Source organism: Lontra canadensis, unplaced genomic scaffold (genome assembly GCF_010015895.1).
Source record: "Lontra canadensis isolate GAN:19392208 unplaced genomic scaffold, GSC_riverotter_1.0 scaffold8, whole genome shotgun sequence".
NCBI lineage: Eukaryota > Metazoa > Chordata > Mammalia > Carnivora > Mustelidae > Lontra > Lontra canadensis.
The window spans coordinates 17698768-17717389 of NW_022631002.1; the positions used below are offsets into that span (position 1 = coordinate 17698768).

General features: G+C 50.1%; 2 protein-coding genes across 4 annotated transcripts in view; one reads left to right on the plus strand and one right to left on the minus strand.

Annotated features, from left to right (window-relative positions):
- NUTF2 (nuclear transport factor 2) lies at nucleotides 1–16937 on the minus strand. Of its 3 annotated transcripts, XM_032854171.1 has the most exons (6): nucleotides 16817–16925; nucleotides 10294–10462; nucleotides 6944–7071; nucleotides 4474–4545; nucleotides 4291–4389; nucleotides 1–1644 (listed from the first exon to the last, which is right to left on the minus strand). In XM_032854171.1, the coding sequence occupies exons 3-6, from the start codon at nucleotides 7040–7042 to the stop codon at nucleotides 1531–1533; spliced, it is 384 nt and encodes a 127-aa protein (XP_032710062.1). In that variant the 5' UTR covers nucleotides 7043–7071; nucleotides 10294–10462; nucleotides 16817–16925; the 3' UTR covers nucleotides 1–1530. The 3 variants fall into 3 exon arrangements, with proteins under 3 accessions (XP_032710062.1, XP_032710063.1, XP_032710061.1); XM_032854172.1 differs by lacking the exons at nucleotides 10294–10462; nucleotides 16817–16925 and adding an exon at nucleotides 16351–16487; XM_032854170.1 differs by lacking the exon at nucleotides 10294–10462 and having other exon boundaries at nucleotides 1120–1644; nucleotides 16817–16937.
- The window catches only part of CENPT (centromere protein T), a 14077-nt gene continuing 12379 nt past the window's right edge, over nucleotides 16925–18622 (plus strand). The window contains exon 1 of the mRNA XM_032854166.1: nucleotides 16925–17031. The gene's annotated coding sequence lies outside the window, so the exon portion shown is untranslated. The remainder of the gene's footprint in view (nucleotides 17032–18622) is intronic.

Genomic DNA, 18622 nt, shown 5'->3' on the forward strand with positions numbered 1-18622 from the left:
TTTACAAACACCTCTTTATTGCAGAAATTTCAGGCACAGGTACATGGAAGAAGCTGTATTGCAGAATACAGGGTGGTTTAAGAGGCACCAGGCATCTACCTCTCTCACAAACGCCACTCCCCAAACACACAGCATCCTAAATCAGTCCCACTGAAATCTCAATTTGTGGTCTGCCTAACTGTGACGCCCTCGCCAATCCTGAAACCCCTAAGAGCGCACCAGCCCAAGACCTGGGTTGGTTCTAGCTTCTGATTGCTATCTTGCCACCAGGCTTATACCACCAGAGGTCTCAGGGCTCAAGGGCTAGTTCTGCAATGGGCAAGGCCTCTGTTCCCCAAATTGAGAAGCAGAAACTGCCCCAATAGTTAAGATTTCCTGGGACTTGAAGACAATGTGAAGGTGTGTGTATGGTGAGGGAGGAAGCAGGAGGCCTAGAGATGCCTTGGAGAGGTCTGAGGGGTGAGAAATCCCAGAGCACAAATCCCTCAAACTCAGACTTTCATTAACTCTTAAGTCGATACTCCAACCCAACTGGGCCTTGCTCTGTGGGCAATGGAGGCTGGGTGTTCTGGGCACTCACCTCTGGGCAATGACATCCAAAGTAGGTGGTACAAAATCTGAGCTGCCCTCTGCTTGGCTTAGGGTTTATGGGGCACCCTGGATGTGATCCTGACCATTCCGGGGGGGTCATTCTGGGGGGTCAAACAGGACCCTCTCCCTCAAAACCATAGGGTAGTTTTGCTGAGGCCTCAGTCCAGAGCACCTGAACCTGATGAGTCACTTTCAGGGGGATTCTAGATCATTTCTATTACCAGAGGCCCGATCCTACACAATGTAGGAGTTGTCAGAACTGACTGCAAAGGCTCCGGGGCAGAGGAAGCTTCGGGCTGGACCTGAGCTGTCTGCAGCTCGGTTTTCCAAGCCCAGTGGGGCTGAGGTGGGGAATATTATGCCCTACAGGGCTTCTGAGAGAAGCTAGCTGGGAATGCCGCTTCAGCAGTTTTCTCTTTGCCACAGGTATTGCTGAGTTGGGGGGAAGGTGGGAAGGTGAGACATGAGAGAGCCAAAGGGGCAAGGTGATTACTGATGCCCAGCCAACTATTAAACTAATTAAAACAATTTAAACTGTTAAGAAAATTTTGTGGTTTTATTGTATCATGAGGCATTGAAACATCCGAACAAATCAATATCGGGCGGTGAGGCAGCTGCTTTCTCCTTCACTTCTTTGGGTTACTAGAGCAACTTGTCAGTAGATTAAAAAAAAAAAAAAAAAAAAAAAAAAGACAACCTTTTGCATTACTTAAGTCTTTCCAAGGCATGCGCTGGTACAACACAAACTTCTCCTGTCAGATGCAACTAGTCTAGCATCCAAACATCATGCACAATACCTCGGTAGCAGCAGCGCACTGCACCCGCTCCCACCGCGGCCCTGCTCGTTTGTGTATGATATTTGGAGCATCTGGAGGAGTGTGAATAGTATCAGGAAGAGGAGGGAGGAGGAAACAGCATGAGTGCCTGGCTGGGAGGAGGTCAGCCGAAGTTGTGCAGGGCAAGCCTGAACATGTCATTGGTGCAAACCCAAGCATCGTTGATGTTCTTTAAGAGGAACATCTGGTGGAACCCCATGATGGGGTCTTCATCAGCCTGTGAGGAGAAAGAAAATGCTTCAATTAGTGAGCCTAAGAACAGGAAGGTGGTTCAGGGGTAGGGGAACAGGACAAACAATGCCGACTTTGGGATCAGACCCTAGTGTCTTGGACTTAACTTCCAATATAGCCACGGGATACTTGTGAACATGAACTGATATAATATACTGGGCACACAGGGGGCACAGATGGCAGTTCACACTGCTGCATGCACCTGAACCACCCAGTAAGTCACCAGTGAGCTACTGCAACAGAGCTCAGAGCTCCTATCTCTAGGCACAGTGATCAACTTGAGAGACTTCTGCACTGCTCACCACAGACCTTACAGTACCTAAAAACCAAGCAATCTTAGTGTCTGTCTGATTACCATGCCAGGTAGTCCAATGAGGAGAAACTACGCCCACTACTGACTGAGACCAGGTGACTGAGAAAGGGCTCAAAAGTGAGTTCACACTATAATCACACCTCTACAGGGCAAAAATGAAGCAATGCCACCAGGCAATGTTTCCTGTCACGTCATATATAACATTTGCAACGAGAAAAGAAAGGCAAAACACCTTCAGCCAAACTGCAGATGACCGGGATGAAGCCTAGTTAGGGTAGGAGCCCACTTACCCAGCTCAGTATCTAACATTGTTGGGTTTTCTGAGTTATCATGAGCAAGAAGGCAAATCAGTCTTTTGGGGATTCTGAGTTGGACAAAAACACCAGAATTAACCTGAAGCCAGGTAGGAATGGGCAACAATTACTGACCCTAGCTTAGAAAGTGGGCACTGAGCCCCCCCGGAGAGACTATTTCACTCGAAAGGGCCTACTTGAGCACAAACTCTGGACAGGGCACGTTGGGCAGGCAGTAAAAACTGACAGGAAAATCCAGGCCAGAAGGCAGGTCCCACTGGGTCCATGGCAGAGGCCTAGAGGCCTCCTCTCTCTGTCCTTGTATTCAACTCAGAAGGCCCCACCTAGCATAGGGAGAAGGCATATAGGCCTTCAGAGGCCCATGGTGACACAGGTCCAGGAGACTGAGACCTGGTCAAGGGGGAACCAATTTGTCCTGCTTTGGGAAGGAGGAGAGGCTTTTTTGGAAATTCAGAATCTGGCTTCAGTCTGCTGGAGCATAATAGTAGGAGTTCCTGGGAGAGTTCTTGGGGACAGAGGAGCTTAAGGCTTTGAAGAGGACAGGTCTTGAGAAGAAGGGAGGAAGAGTGCAAAGAGGAGCAGGAATTCTGGGAATCTGCTTTGTTCAGCAGGTGGAGGAGTCAGCGGCCAGCTCAGGGAGTGGGAGCATGGACTCAAGACAGTGACTGCGACTCAGCACCCAGCTGGCCCCTGAAGGGCCAGCTGCCAGCAGAAAGCCTACCTACATTTCAGGGCAGTACAGAAGCCCAACAGCTTGACACCACAGCTCCACCCTGCTCCTGTATCTCTTGTGCCTTTTCCAAAAAGGCTCTAGACCAATACTCTCCAACAGTACTTTCTGTAACAACACAAACAGTCTGGGAACCTAGGTGGCTCAGTTGGTTAAGCACCTGACTCATGATTTCTGCTCAGGTCGTGATCTCATGGGTCGTGAGAGTCGTGAGATCAAGCCCCGTGTCAGGTTTTGCACTCAGTGGGGAGTGTTCTCAGTATCTTCCCTCTTTCTCTCTCTCTCTCCCTTCCTCTGCCCCTCCCTCCCACTCGAGCACATTCTCTCTCTCAAATAAGTAAATCTTAAGAAAACAAACAAACTGGGGGCACCTGGGTGGCTCAGTTGGTTAAGACTTCGGCTCAAGTCACGATCCCGGAGTCCCAGGATCGAGTCCCGCATCGGGCTCCTAGCTCCGTGGGGAGTCTGCTTCTCCCTCTGACCTTCTCCCCTCTCATACTCTCACTCTCTCTCTCAAATAAATAAATAAAATCTTAAAAAAAAAATTTATGTCTACACTGTCCAATAGGCCGCCATAAGGGCTATGAGCACTTAAAACATGGCTAGTTCAACTGAGAAACTCTATTGTAACTTTATTTCATTTTAATTAATATAATTTTAAAACTAACATTAAGGGGCACCTGGGTGGCTAAGTGGGTTAAAGCCTCTGCCTTCGACTCAGGTCATGATCCCAGGGTTCTGGTATCGAGCCCCACATCGGGCTCTCTGCTCAGCGGGGAGCCTGCTTCCCCCTCTCTCTCTGCCTCTCTGCCTACTTGTGATCTCTGTCAAATAAATAAATAAAATCTTAAAAAAATAAAAAATAAAACTAACATTAAGGGGCACCTGGGTGGCTCAGATGATTAGGCATCTGCCTTTGGCTGAGGTCATGATCCCAGAGTCCTCGGATCAAGCCCCACACAGGCCTCCCTGCTCGGCGGGGAGTTTGCTTCTCCCTCTCTCTCTGCCTCTCTCCCTGCTTATGCTCTCCTCTCTCTCTGTCTCTGTATCTCTCTCAAATGAATAAATAAAATCTTAAAAAGAAAAACAACTATCATTAAAATTAAAATGTAATTTAATAATGTGACTAGAGGTTGTTATTGTACTGAATTATACAGCTCTAGATACTTTGGGTGTCCCTTGAGAAGCAGGTCACACCACAGAGAAGGCTGGGGTGCAGGGCTCTTTGCCGCCCACTCCTCCCTACCACCAGTATTATGAGGCAGCACTATTTACCTTGAGCTGGCCCACAACCATGCTGATGATGCAGCTATCTGGCGTGGGCTGATGGTCCTGTGCCGTGATGCTGTGCTGGATTTTCTGGAACGGAAGGCTCTGCAAAAGAAAGAGTGCGCAGCATGCTGCAGCCAGCAGGGCAGGGAAGTAGCCGCTTATAGCACAGCCCTGGCCCTTACTTACAGACAGCTTCTCCACAATAGCAGCTTTCCCCTGGAACTGCTGTCCTTCCCACGTAAGGCATGATGCGTCAATCTGAAACCCAGAAAACATAGGGTTAGGGCCTTGTTTGGGAAAAAATGAGTCCAGCTTCAGTTTCCTTATTGGTGAAGAAAAGAACTGAAAGTAGCTTCCATACTTTACACTATTAACAATCTCTTTAATTATTCCCTATCTTCCCAGAGCCCAGGCTCCGAAACACTAAGAAAACATAAATGTATTTAGTAAGCTCGTTACCAGTTTTTATTCAAGAAGTTATATGGCCTCTGATATGCCTGAGCCCCAGGCTGGCTATACAGAGCCAAGGCTCAGCCCAAAGTCATCCTGCTGTGTGGTCAGTCAGCACCAGTCCTAGTAAAGCCCACAAGAAATAAGGAAACAACCTATATTCATCACCATCTCTAGAGCTTAGGCTAAGTTCTACTGAGGCCATTCCCATGGGGACATCCATAGGATCAGGGAAGGACGGAAGCTGACAAGGCCTCCCAAGGCCTAGCCTGGGACCCTCCCTTCCATCAACACGCAATCCATTAGCTTTCTCCCCTTCCCTCCAGATCTCCCCTGCCACAGCTTTCAGGGGCAGAACTCAAAAGTGCCTCTGCCACTTACCAGCTATAACATTTGGCAAGCCAGTTATTTTTCTGAGTCTGTTTCCTGATTTTATATATATATAAATTTTTTTTAAAGATTTTATTTTTTTGTCAGAGAGACACAGCAAGAGAGGAACACAAGCAGGGGGAGTGGGAGAAGGAGAAGCAGGCTTCCCGCTGGGGAGGGAGCCCAATGTGGGGCTCGAATCCAGGACCCTGGGATCATGACCTGAGCCGAAGGCAGACTCTTAAAAACCAAGCCACCTAGGCACTCCTATTTATATATTTTTAAAGATTTTATTTATTTGAAAGAGAGAGAGAGACAGAGAGCGCCCACAAGTGGGACTGCGGGGAGGGGTATAGGGAGGGGGAGAAGCAGACTCCCCATTGAGCAGGGAGACCAATGCGGGGCTCAATCCCAGGACGCCAAGATCAGGACCCAAGCCAAAGGCAGATGCTTAACTGAATGAGTTACCCAGGCACCCATTTCCTGATCTTTAAAGGGGACATGTGCTGAGGATTATATGAAATGACACAGGTAAGGGCGCCTAGGTGGCTCACTCAGTTAAGCATGTGCCTTCAGTTCAGGTCATGACCTCAGAGTCCTGGGATCAAGCCCAGCATCGGGCTCCCTCCTCAGCAGGGAGCCTGCTTCTCCCTCTCCCTCTGCCTGCTACTTCCCCGGCTTGTACTCTATCTCTCTGTCAAATAAATAAAATCTTTAAAAAAAAAAAAAAAAAAAGGATAGAACAAAGATAAAGCACTCCTTTAGGACCTTGCTGACTCTCTTCTCTGGGTCAGGACTGCTTTAATTGATTTTGAGAAGCATTGAGGCAGAAATGTCAGGATCCCAGGGTCAGGTCAGTCCAAGTTTTAAAAATTCTCTATCTACGATGACAACCAAATAATACATGTGCTGAATTTGACCTTCCACTGGTAAAATCCTTTTTTTCTTCACAGTTGACCCTGACTTTCTAGAGAGAGATATGGAGTGCTTTACCCACAGTCAGGCTCTGAGGCTATGCTAGATGAGTCCTATCACTTCCATTCTGCGCAGACCTGCTAGGCATGGCCCGATCCATCACACTTCTGTGACTAAGTCTTGGCCAGGTCAGATACAAGTAGTGCCTGGTGTATACGAACATCATTAAAATAGCACCAAACAATGCCTGCCTAGAAGGATTTCTTGAAAGACACATGAGCCTCCCTCAGCCCCCTAGGTAGCTCAGTCAGTTAAGTGTCTGCCTTCAGCTCAGGTCACAATCTTGTGGTCCTAGGATCGAGCTCTGAGTCAGGCTCCCTGATCAGTGAGAAGTCTGCTTCTTCCTCTCCCTCTGCTGCTCCCCACCCCAACTCGTGACATCTCTCTGAAATAAATAAATAAAATCTTAAAAAAAAAAAAAAAAAAAAGACACACCAGCCTCCCCAGGGTAACCTCATTTGTTTACCATGAGCATAGGAAACTAGACTTAGGGCCTCCAGGAGACAGCTCTGCACTTGAGATGCTCATAGCTGCCGCCTCCAGAGAGCACCATGAGCCCTCGCATCTGCCTGCTGCTGTCCAATCTGGAAGCAGAGGCATTCCCGGGACCATGGAATGGCAAGCCCTGAACACCCTGCCAAGGATACTTGGACCCCTACTCTTACGGAAGATGACAGAAAGGAATGTGCGAACCGGGTAGCTGGGCTAGGCCTCAGGCCCCCTATCCCATGGACAGAAACTCAAATAGAAAGGTATAGCCGAATCCAGTGAGGGCTGCTAGAATGTGTGACCTGGACAGGCTAGCCCAATATCTGAACTGATCCAGTGGAGTCCCATTCAGGCCCTAGAGCTGAAGACTTACATAAATTGCGCCTAGTTGGGTTCTGTCGTTATCAAATAACTGGTAGTAATGTTGAATGAAGCTGGATCCAATCTGCTCCCAAATTGGCTTGTCTCCCATTCTGGAGCGTCACCCGGCCTCGTTGAGACCTGCAAGACCAGCGAGACAGAGAGGGAAGTGTTGGTACCAAGGGAGCGGGAGCTGGCCAGTTGCTATTTCCTCACTGACCCCCACCCCTCCTGCCCTCCTTGAGCAGAAAGTCCTTTGCTGAGGTCTGTATTCCCAAGAAACAGAGAAGCCCTGGCAAACTGGTAGGAGACCCCTCCCAATACAGACCAGCGCAGGGAGACCAGAGGTGGACCACACTCAGCCCCTCCTCTGAGGAGCTCTGGATAATGAAACAAAGAGGTGATGGGGAGATGAAGCATATAGGATGGGAGCTGAGGGTGGAGCCAAGACAAAGAAAAGTCAGAGCAAGCCCTTCAATGCCTAATGGCAGGGGTGGGGGGAGTGGGACCGGGAGGCGTGTGGCTTTTAAGGAGGAGCTAACCACATCGCTCTCCCACATCTTTTCATTTGATCTTCTCAACAACCTTCAAGGCCAGAGTTACTGTCATTCTTCCCACTTTGCAGGTCAGAAACTAGATGTCTCTGTGTGGAGTGTCTTCTATTGCAGTCCTCAGTCCCATCAGCACCACCCCAGGGCTGTACTGGCAGGTGGAGGAAGACCCAGTGAAAGAGGCGGAGATGGCTCCTCAACGCCCCACTTGGAACAAAACAGCCTTTTTTAGTCTTGGGAGCAGTCTGCTTCTTTGAGCATGGGTAAATCTCTTCCTATCTTCATGGACAGAGAGTTACCCCTACCCACTTCAGAGCTGCGGCTCTGAGTTCAAAAGATCAGAGAGTAATACTGAGGGGTGTTGGGAGTGGAAATGGAGGCTTTGGGAGGAAACATGTCATCTCTTCATACTCCTCATCCCAGCACTGTCTCTGCTGTAAGGGGTTGCCCCTCTCTGGTCTCTAAAGGAGGAAGGGAGACCTCCTCGTAGCTACAACATCACAGCTCTGAGGGTGCTAGATGGCAAACTCAAGCCCCAGATGAGAGGCACTCTGGCTTTGTTAGCCTGGCGTAGGAAGGCCACATCTCACTGAAGAATCCCATGATACCAGACTTGTCCCTTGTTCTATAGTTGGGACTATCTCCCCATCTCCTGGTAATAGGACTCTAAACCAAAGAGGTGAGGAGCTGGGTTCAACCCTGCCAGACGACGATTAACTGTAGTGGAATCTGATCCAAGTAACTGCCGTAAGAAGGGCCTCACCTTCCTCCAATCTAAGGGGATGGAGCCCTGATGTTGCCAGTGGTTGCAAAGCTTCACTAAGGGAACCGGCTAGTTCACTCCAGTCCCTATGACCTCACCCAACGCCAGAGGAGCCAGCTGGGATGGATAGTGTATGGGGGCAGTGGCTTATTCCCAATCTAGCCAATCTCCTAGCCTATGACCAAAACTCCAGCCAATGAGGGGCCAGGAAGATGAGCCAACTTTATTTTAGGTCCCATAGGAGGTGGTGGCACTAAAAATAGGAGCTCAGCGCTAGAATGACTAAGAAATGTCCTGGAAAGTCTAAAACAAGTAGAAGAGAAAGCCTGGACCCGGCCACGCCTGCTACACAGGAACACAAGGTGTGTCCCAGTTTATCCTCTGCCAAGAAACAAATCAACAAGTGGGAAAAGCATAGGATCAACAGCTAGTCTCAGCTGCTGTCTTGGTCACATTTCCAAGGGGTCAGACTGTGGCTATACCCACCCCCAATCTCTCTGCCGCATCTCAAACCTCTAGCCCTTCTACCCTAGTATTCACTATGTTTGGCTCACTCACTGTGGCCCAGCACTACAGTATCTTACCCCAAGATGTCTTACTCAGTCCCGAAGAGCTCTGGGGCAAAAGGAAAGCTGGAGGAATGGATGAGGGCCATTGCTCACTCACCAAGATGGGGCAGCCCTCAAGAGAGGTCTTGGAGAAAGAGTCCATGGCTGATTGAAAGAAAAAGCATAAGCAAGTGTCTGGGCATATGAAAAGAGGTAAGGAAACCAGGAAGCTGGAGATGAAGTGTGGCAGGAAAAAAGGCTAAATAAAAGCAGATCCAAAGACAAGAAAAGTGGTGCCATGTGGTAGGAGAGTGATGCAGAGGAAATGCGGGGGTGTTTCTTTCTTTTTCAATATTGTTCTTAAGGTGTGATAACTTGTCAATACGAAAACTACCTGGCAGAAGTAGTGGTGCAGTGAAGAGGGTGGAGGACTAAAGGGACAGGAGGGCACTCTGGTCTGATGGGGCAGAACAGGGCAAAGTGAGCTCTTCTAAGGAATGAGACCGCTCAGGCTCCCAGAAAGTGTGAAAAGGAACCTTCAAAACCATATGGTTTGAGGACTTTTCCAAGTAGGGTCCCTGAAGTCAATACCAACCTGTTGGCCTGTTTGACCCTGTTGTGTTTATTTCCATGTAGTAATCATGACAGCCACGTGGTCAGATCCCACTTTACAGATAGGAAAACTGAGGTTCAGCAATCTGTCTTGCCCCAAGCCCAACTGACACTGGGTTCCCTGGTTGAAGCCAGGGCTTTCTTCCTGCTAACTTTGTCCCCAAGCTCTAAACAACAAAGCTGGCCATATCCCTTTTCTACAACAGCCTCACTTCTGGATTAAACCCTGAAGCTCCTCCACAGGTGGCCTTCCACACCCGTCCCTGTGTCCCTACCATTCTCTCCTACCTTCATCCAGCTCCACACACAAATGACCAGATCTCACTGTGCGCTTGCTCACTGGTTTTTGCCCCACCCCCACCCCATGCATCCCCCCGCTGGGATGTCCTCCCACCCACATCTGCCTGATTAGTTCCTGCTCTTCCTTCAATTCACTGTTCAGACTCCATCTGTTTGGGTCCTCCCTCCCAGACTAAATATTGACCCCCAACCCCATGTGCAAAACTGTTATCAACACAGCCAGGGCCCATTCCTCTGCCGAAACACTGTAGCTCTGGGCTAAGAGGGTTCCAGTGTGGTTGTTGCCACACCAGCACAGGAAGTGGCTCAGCAAACGATAGGATTTCGTTTCTGACTCCAAATTTCCCACAAGCTTTCAACTCATGGCTAGGAGGCAGCATTCCTGCATCCAGAAAAAGAAGGAGGGAGCAATGTGCCCCCTATCCATCCCCATGCAACACAGGAAGGGGTCTGGGTCAGGCTGGGAGGATGCTCCCCAGGATGGCCAGCAAGCCCTGACCTTGCTTCTAATACATATACTGCAGAAAGAACAGTCTGAAAAGAAAAATGCCAAGGCTTAGAGCAGCCTCACATCAGATCGGGGACTGACCTTCATGACGGCTTCTCCTACAGTTCTTCCAAGAGGGCCGCTGACCACGCCATCTCCTGCTTCACCCCAACAGTCCGCAGGCTGACTGAGGCCAGGCTCCTCGAGGAGCAGAAATGACCTTGATGACCTCTCGCCCACTGAGCATCAGCCTTCACTGACCTTTAGGTCTCTGTGGGTGCAAAGACCCTCTAAGAATGTCTCAAAAACTGTGGCCCTCTCCCAATAAATTTGCACAATGGTAGAGATGACCCAGCCTTGTGAATAATTTCAAGTTGTTCACACTCCCTGAGGTTCAGCCATAGACCCCAGGTTAAAACCTCTTGCCCAGAAGAGCCCATTAGACAACAGAAAATTTTAATTTTTATCCTCAAATTTTGGGTGTTTCCCAGTGACAAAACTTAAATAGCAGTGTCCAGCTGATAACATGTCATTTTCCCTAATGTGTACCGACACAGAAATGTGCTAAGAGCTTTATGAGCATTTGCTCCTAATACCCTGTGACTCAACTCCCACATTACACTTAAGCAAAATGAAACTTAGAAAAGGTTAGCTAACTCACTCAAGGCCATGAGCCTAATGGATGGTGGAACTAGATGGAACCAGGTCTGGCTGACTCCGGGGCCAAGCCCCCCCAGAGACAATAGGGCAGAGATAAAAAACTAGCAAACACATCAAACACACACGTGAGAGAAGTGCTCCTGGGCAAATAAGGCTGAAGCCCTGACCTCTAACCTTGACTTTCTCAGAGAGGGGCAAGATAGGACTGAACCAGGGCTTCTGCCTCCAAACAAAGGCATGGGGCAGATTTCCACACCAAACTCAACAATGGGCGTTTCATGGGGGATGATCTCACAGTTTTCCCAAACCCACAAAGTCACAGCTCAGTTCTACCATCTCAGCAAATCAGAGATAGATCCTAGCCTAGCTAGGCCTGGGGCAGGGACGGGGGCAGGAAAGTGATAGGGTGGAAGATGCCACAAACTCCAAACAGATACACAGGAAGACCCATGCTTGTCTTTTTTCGAGTACCCATCATCACCAAGGCCTGCAGGGAATGCCAGCAGACATGCTGAACTTCTAGTGGGATCCCTGAAATCGGCATCAACCATGGCTGTTAGTTATCCTCATGCGTCCTATGGCCCTCAAATGTTCACAGTGACTTCCCTTTCTATTCTCCCTCACAAGTCTAAACCACTTAGCCTGCCTTCAAGGCTCCCAGGATGACCTGCCCTCCTGGCTGTCCAACCTCATCTCCTGCCACCTGCTCTCTCCCCTCCTCTACAGTCAGGTATTTCCCTGTTTCTGGAACATGCTGAGCCTGTTCTCACCTAAGAGCTTTGCAACTATCTATCCTTCTACCTGGATTACTATTCTCCCTGGATCTTCAAGAATCTGGCTCCTTGTCACATATGTGTCAGCTCAAATGTCACTTCCTCACAGACACCTTCTCTGACCACTCAGACTCAGTCTAGAGTAACTGCCCAGCTACTCATTTCACCATCTTGTTTTGTTTTCTTACCACTTATCATTGCATGAAATAGTCACACTTAATGTATCCGTTTATGATCTCTGTCCCTCACCTAGGGACACCCTGTTCCCATGGTACCTGGCCCAGCCCTGCTTCTCTGGAGGAGTGATTTCTGGACAAACCCTGCTGAATTTAAGTGGCCAAGTGACCCACTTCCCCTCCAACTAGACCTTCTGTCCAAGTCATCAGGAAACAACCCTTTGTCACCAATCATCTATCTGTCTGAGGGTGTGGCAAGTGGGGTTTGGCCCAACACCCCCCCCATTTGCAAAGCTCTGGTCACCTGAGGCACAGCTGTGGCTCAAGAGCAGGCACACAACCACAGCCTCAAGGTCTGGCGTCTAGCCTACTCCTCCTCTCCCTCACTGTATGACCCACTGACCCTGTCTCCCTACCAGTAATTGTGGAGATATTGGGAGTAATCAACTGAGAGTACAGAAAAAGACCCAGCTACAAGGAGTCAGTCAAGTCCTAAGTGAAGCCCCAGGTCAAGAACTCGAAAAAAGGTGGTTACCTCAGCTTCCTGCAAGGATACCACATCATAGAGCGGCCCCGACAGAAGACTGGTAACTGCCTAGTCCATCACTCTCCCGCCTGAAGTCTGGAGAGCAATCAGCCAAGGTCTGGTGCCTGAATGGCTGGCCGTGACAGAACACTTCCCTGGGGCAGACCCAAGGCCTAGGTGCCCCCAGCACCCTGAGAGGCTTTTCCTTCTCTTCTGCCTAGAGGAGGAATCCAGAGCTTTAGGGCTGCCCTGGTGAAACCCAAGACCTGGTCTTTCTGCTCTGTACTTAGTCCCTGAGTAGCCTCCCTTTCCCACATCACTCAGAGATCTCTGGGCCCCCATCCTAGACAGCTCCCATCCATGAACTAAACCCCAGGGTATGAAATTGCAGATCAGGTATATATGGACTCGGCTCTCCAGTTGGGCCTGAAGCTCCTATGTGACCATCCTCGTGGTCTGCTACGACCATGCCTGGCAAACACTGTCCTGACACTCCCAGACTGAGGTGAGCAGAGGAATAAAGGGATGCACATGCAGTCCCCAGGGTGCTAAATGGAACGCCTTCTCTGTAAGCCAAACAGTCACAAGTGTGCTCTCATTTGAGCCTCACAGCTGTAAAGCTAGTATGAGTATCATCATTTTCTAGACAAGGAAACCAAAATTCCAAGAGGTTAAGAATTCAAGACGATGCAAGGTCACTAGCATAGCCAGCATTAAAACGTCCACTAAAATGGCCTGGATTAGAACAGCTGAGAGCCAATGTCAAGTAGCAGAAAGTACAGAGGTCACAAAGGAGACGGTGAGGAATGGAGCCTTGGCCTTTTTCTTGCCCTCTGAAATCAGCAAGTTCTATACCTCTCAGGAGAGAAAGCCCGAGTGCATGCTCAGCAGATCAAAGTAGGACTATACCAAGTGAGAACTTGCATTCACCTAGGACTGAAACCACCTCTGCCAATGGAACCAATGTCTCTACACACAGACATCACTCCCGGGGGGCAGCAGTCTCTGCCCTGGTTAAGACCCAGGGGCTCTGATGAAGTATGTGAGGCTTTAAGAAAAAATCATTCCATAATTTCCCCAGTCTACTGAAGTTCCCAGGCACGTCAAATACACCTGCCTCATGAGGGGGAGGTTCTCCTCCTCTGGGATAGTCCCCTCTCTAGTCTCAGGGCTTAGGGAGCTGGCACATAGTAGATACCAGCAACATATAAGGACTTAATATTAATACTCTGCTGAGCACAAAAAGCAATCTTAGCCCGACCCCCAGGATCCTGTAAGTCTACTTTAACATATAAAAATTCCTTTAGGGGCATGTGAGTGGCTCAGTTGGTTAAGCATGGTTGGTTGGCTCAGGTCATGACCTCAGGGTTCTGGAATCAAGTCCTGAATGGGGCTCCCTACTCAGCAGGGAGCCTGCTTTTATCTTTCCCTCCGAGGCTCCCCATGCTTCTTCTCTCTTTCTCTGTCAAATAAATAAATAAATAAATAAAATCTTTAAAACAAAATAAAATCTTTAAAAAAAAAAAAAGAAAAAATTAAATTAAAAAAAAAAACACCTGAAAAAACAAAAATCTCCACGAGGAGGTTCAACTCAACCCAAGTCCATTAGAAACCCTGCTCAACTTTTTTCTTTTTTTAAAGATTTTTAAAGGCTCGCTAACAACCTTTCTTCTTCAGTGCTCTAATCAATGCAAAGCCCCGTCTTCTGCACAGGACCAAGAGCCCCTGTAGGTCCCTTCAACTCAGCCCCAAGCACGTAACATTACTCCTTTCCCCAGCACCAGGACTGGGTAGGATTCATTTTTCTACCTTCAGCCTCAGCCCAGAGCCTAACACACAAAAGGCCCAAAGAATGGTTGCTGAATAATACTAATCATCAGTGAGAAAGGAAAAGAAAAAAAAATTCCTATTAAGATACTAATGCCCCAGTAAGGGAATCCCAGAATTTCTTTTATACAAGTGCTTTGCAATTCTGTAATTTGAGAATTCTAGTCATTCTTAAACCACTCATGCCACCCCAACCCACCAACTGCAAAGACAGCAGAATAAAGTGAGATGTGGCTTGAAGAGGAGAAGTACACTCCATGTCACTAAAGGTCCTAGTTTTGAGCAGAGAACGCAGGCACCCTCACACCCTGCCATGCTTATACAGCCACATTTTGACTCCCCCATGCCAGGCCCCACTTCTAAGTCAGCCTACCCGAATAGAAGATGCAGATGGATTCTGAAGAACCTCAGGACTCTCCTCTTATCTCTGAGATACAGATGGCCTGCCAAGTTCCAGAAAGGTCAAGGACTTCTGGGGGTCAGGATGCCAACCAATGGCTAGCTAAGGCCAGACACAGAAGTTATAGAAAACTTCTAGGGTTGGAATGAGAGGGAGAGACCAGAATTCCTCCTACTCTTGATGCTGCTGCCAGTGGTGAAGGAACAGTATCAAGAAGGAAAAGTATCTTTTTGACCTTGAAGGAAACCATTGTCATCAAATCACCTAAGGCTGTAGAATATACAAACTAATCCACAGAAATAAGTCTAGCTCACCTGAAACCTGCGTCCAAGACAGAACCAATCCTGACAATCTAGAGAGGATCCTTAAACAACTGCTTCTAGTACTAAGAGATTCTATCACAGGGATCCTATGTATGTTCTGCGGGCAGTCCTTCCTTGTTGCCCATCTGCACTAGCAAACCAGACCCTTCCAAGCCTGCTGAATGAACCTGACTTCCATGTGCTTACTGGCCAGGAGGTGGACAAGGAGGTTTTGAGGACAGAGAGAAGGGAAGTGCTGGTTACGAGGTCTGGACAGATCTTTGCCTGTCCTCCTTAACCAGAGAGAATGACCAGACAAAGAAGGAAAAAGAAAACTTCCAAAGGCTAGAGCCCAAAGACCAGAAAAACATCACCTGGGGAAATACTCAAGGAAGAAAAAGTCCAGGGGTGGCGGCTTTCTGCCTCATGGGCCTAACCCAACTTTCCTAGGAGACCTGCTTGCTGCTGAGGTCAGGCTTGCAGAGTTTTAGCTGCTGTGTTAATCTTTGCAACAATTATGGCTCAGAAGCTATACTGGGTCAGAGAAATCAAGGCTCCACAAGCTGTCTCTTTCCCAAATCCCAAGGTTCTCTCTGGACTGGTCCTTAATACATCATCAGTCAATCAGAAATGCCTTTATAATGCCCATCAGAAGACTATTTTAAGGCTAGATACTTCTCTCAGGACTCACAGGGGTAGCTGGAATAATCACTGAAGGCAACTTCCCAAGGCTCAAGCAGCCTCCTGCCTGTACACAGGTTACTCCAGCTAGCAGGAAGTGAGCAAGTGAGGGGAGTCTGACTTTCTACAGCTTTCAGCTCTAGTTCTCCCACCCAAGCTTCAGGAGGGCCCCACAGAGTCTGAATCTGAGCCCCACAGCCCAAATGTGCACACCATCAATGTAGCTTCAAATCCAGTCTCTCGTTTGGCACTGGGCTTATGGTCCTCAGGACTGGATTCTACTTTCTCCTCTACTTTTCCCTCTACTAAAACCCACCTTGTCACCACCATTCTCCTGGAATCATTTTCCTCTGTGGGAGGAGGGCAGATGACTCTGGGAAGGACAGATGTGAGGATTAGGCTACCCCTGGGGTCTAATAACATATTGGGGGCTCACACATCCAACCTCACCTCCGTGGCTTCTTTTCTCCCCTCCTCCACTAAATGGGCCGGCCAACCTACCCACAGCTGGGGCCTGGTCCCCAGTAGAAGGGGGGGGTCTGAGCCTACCAGGCCCGAGCAGCTCATCGCATCGGGCCAGATCCTCCAAGGCTGCCGGGGGGTGAAGTCCCATGTGGAACCCCCCTCCCGCCCCAGATTCCCTGACCTGCCCTCCACGCAGGAACCCACACATCAATTCCAGAGTGGGAGTTAGGTTTTGTGCACTCCCAACGGGCAGACAGGCAGGGGAGAGTTCACCTACATCCTAGCCCGTCTATGCTCGGGAACCGGGTGAGAGTCCTAATCCCGGGCTGCGGCAGGAAAGCGCCCTTACCCAATGCTGACTCCGGAGCGGGCCGGGTGGCGCTTGCCCATCCCCGGATCCTTCGCTGGCGGGTGACAGGACGTGGGGCTGGGGTCGTCCCGCTAGCCTGCCTGCAGAGCTTGTGGGACTCGGGCAGGCCGGGCTAGGCCAGACGGGGCGGGGCCCGGAGAGCCCCATCTGGGTTGGTCTGGACCAGAGAAAAAAAGGCCCGGCCGCCGCGCAGTCCGCTGCACCCGCCATGGACACGATACGGCCGGATAGGCGCCTGGCTGTCTCTCTCTGTTCCCCCCGGCCGCCGCCTCAGAGGACCGGCGGGAGGCGGAGTCGCGCGCGACACATGGCCCCGTCCCCGCGCGGCTTCGGGCCGCCGGTGGGGGGGGGAGCTCCCGGAGACTGGCAGCGGAGGCTCCGAGCGGCCCAGAGCGCGGCTCCAGCGGCCCAGCCCCCGCCCCGGCGCGCTAGCCCCGACACTCACCCGAGGGGCTGGCACGATGGCGGCAGCGGCGGCGGCGGCAACCCAGCGCGGTCTGCGACCGACTGTCCCTTCCCCCCTGCCTTCCCTCGCCACCCCGCTGCACTCTGGGAAACGCAGTCTCCCAGAGCTCCTTTCTGGCATAAGTGTGCCAGGAGAAAACTACAGTTCCCGGTGTGCTATGCGCCGAGGACCAGCCTCGGCCCGCAGAGCGGGAGGTGAGGCTAAGCCGGGGAGGGAGGCTGCCAGGGCGAGCCCCTGAGAATTGTGGTCTAGCGGAAGCCTCTGGAACACCCGAGGTTGGCGCCAGGCAAGGGTCAGGGTTTGGTTGTCTCCAGGTCCCAGCTGGTCCGGCCCCGCCCATGTTGCGCTGTGGTTTGAAGCAGGCCCCGCCTCCGTGGGAGTCCCGCCTGGCCCCAAGCAGGCCCAGCCGCCCCTCCCGGGGCCCCTGGGCTGTTTCCGCTCCGGAACTCTCCTCCCATTTGGTCCTCTAGCCACCCCTCCCACCTCTGGCCCTTCGACTCTGACGAGCGGTGCTCTAAAGTCAGCCAGGGCGGAACCCATAGTGTCGCTGTCCCAGCATTCATGCACCCTACCAGGCCCAAACCTGATTTCGAGCAGTCGAGGCTTTCCTTTGGGCTGGAGACTCAACTGCTCAAGTCGGACTCAGCTGGAGACATGATTACTCTTACACTTGTACCAGTTGGGGTCTCCAAAACATTCCAAGTTGGGGTTTTTTTATTTGTTTGTTGTTTGTTTTTACAGCAGGCAAGGCAGCTAAGAGTTTCATTTTTATTAACAAGAAAAGCGAACTGGCTCACCCAAACTTTCCCCATGATTTAAGCGACCAGATTGTCAATAATCCCATTTCCATAGTTTACTGGGCATTACAAACATTCGAAGTAAGGCCTGTGTTTAAGTCAGTCCTGTTGGGGAAATCCTCTGTAGCTAACCCAGGTGGACCACAGGTAAGGGAAATATCCTGGCAGCTCCATGCTTTCCCTTCTGGCCAGAAATCTCAGTATTCCTGTTCTTCGTAAGTTTTGCATCTTCACCAATATACACACACATACAACATTCACTTGCTGGGGATGGCTTGTAAGACCAGGTCTGCACTACTTTGCCTGATTCGATGCTTATTACTTAGCCAGTGAGAACTCTTGGTGGTGTATCTGGGACCTCCCTTGTTCTGTCATTCCCCCACACCCTAGAAGCGAAAACTCTGGATAGACTGTATGCAAATAACCTCCAGACACCAAGAGTCTTGGCCAGAGCCTGGCCTTCACCTGTCCTAGGAGTGCTGCTGAGAGGTCCAAGTGAGACAACGCAGAAACAGTGTGCCTTCAACAAACAGGAGCTAGGATACGCTTAACGGCATAGACTGAGCCTGAGAAAGCCCTCACTCCTAGTGGAGAGTGGGGACGTGGGAGAGTGGTTCAATGGCTGCTCACAAAGGGCTTCAGTCCCAGCTGGCCTGGAAGGGCAATGCTGTGCTTCCACCACATTACTATGATAAGCCAGAACTAATGCTAGGAAGGCAGAGATCCAATTCCTCCCCCAATCAGGCACCTGTACAACCTATACTCCACCCCATTTCCCTACCAGAGACTTCTCAAGTCAGTGCCAAGGGGCCAAAAGAAGAGCAGGGACTAGAGAAACATTTGTTATTTCCGTTCACAGATACAGGGAAAGCCCCCTGGGAAGTGGCTTTTTCTAAAGTAAGAGAGAAGGGAGTCATGTTTTATGGAGCCCAGGAAGTGTCCATTTGTGCCTGAACACCCATAGTAAATAGGGCTAGACTTATAGGCT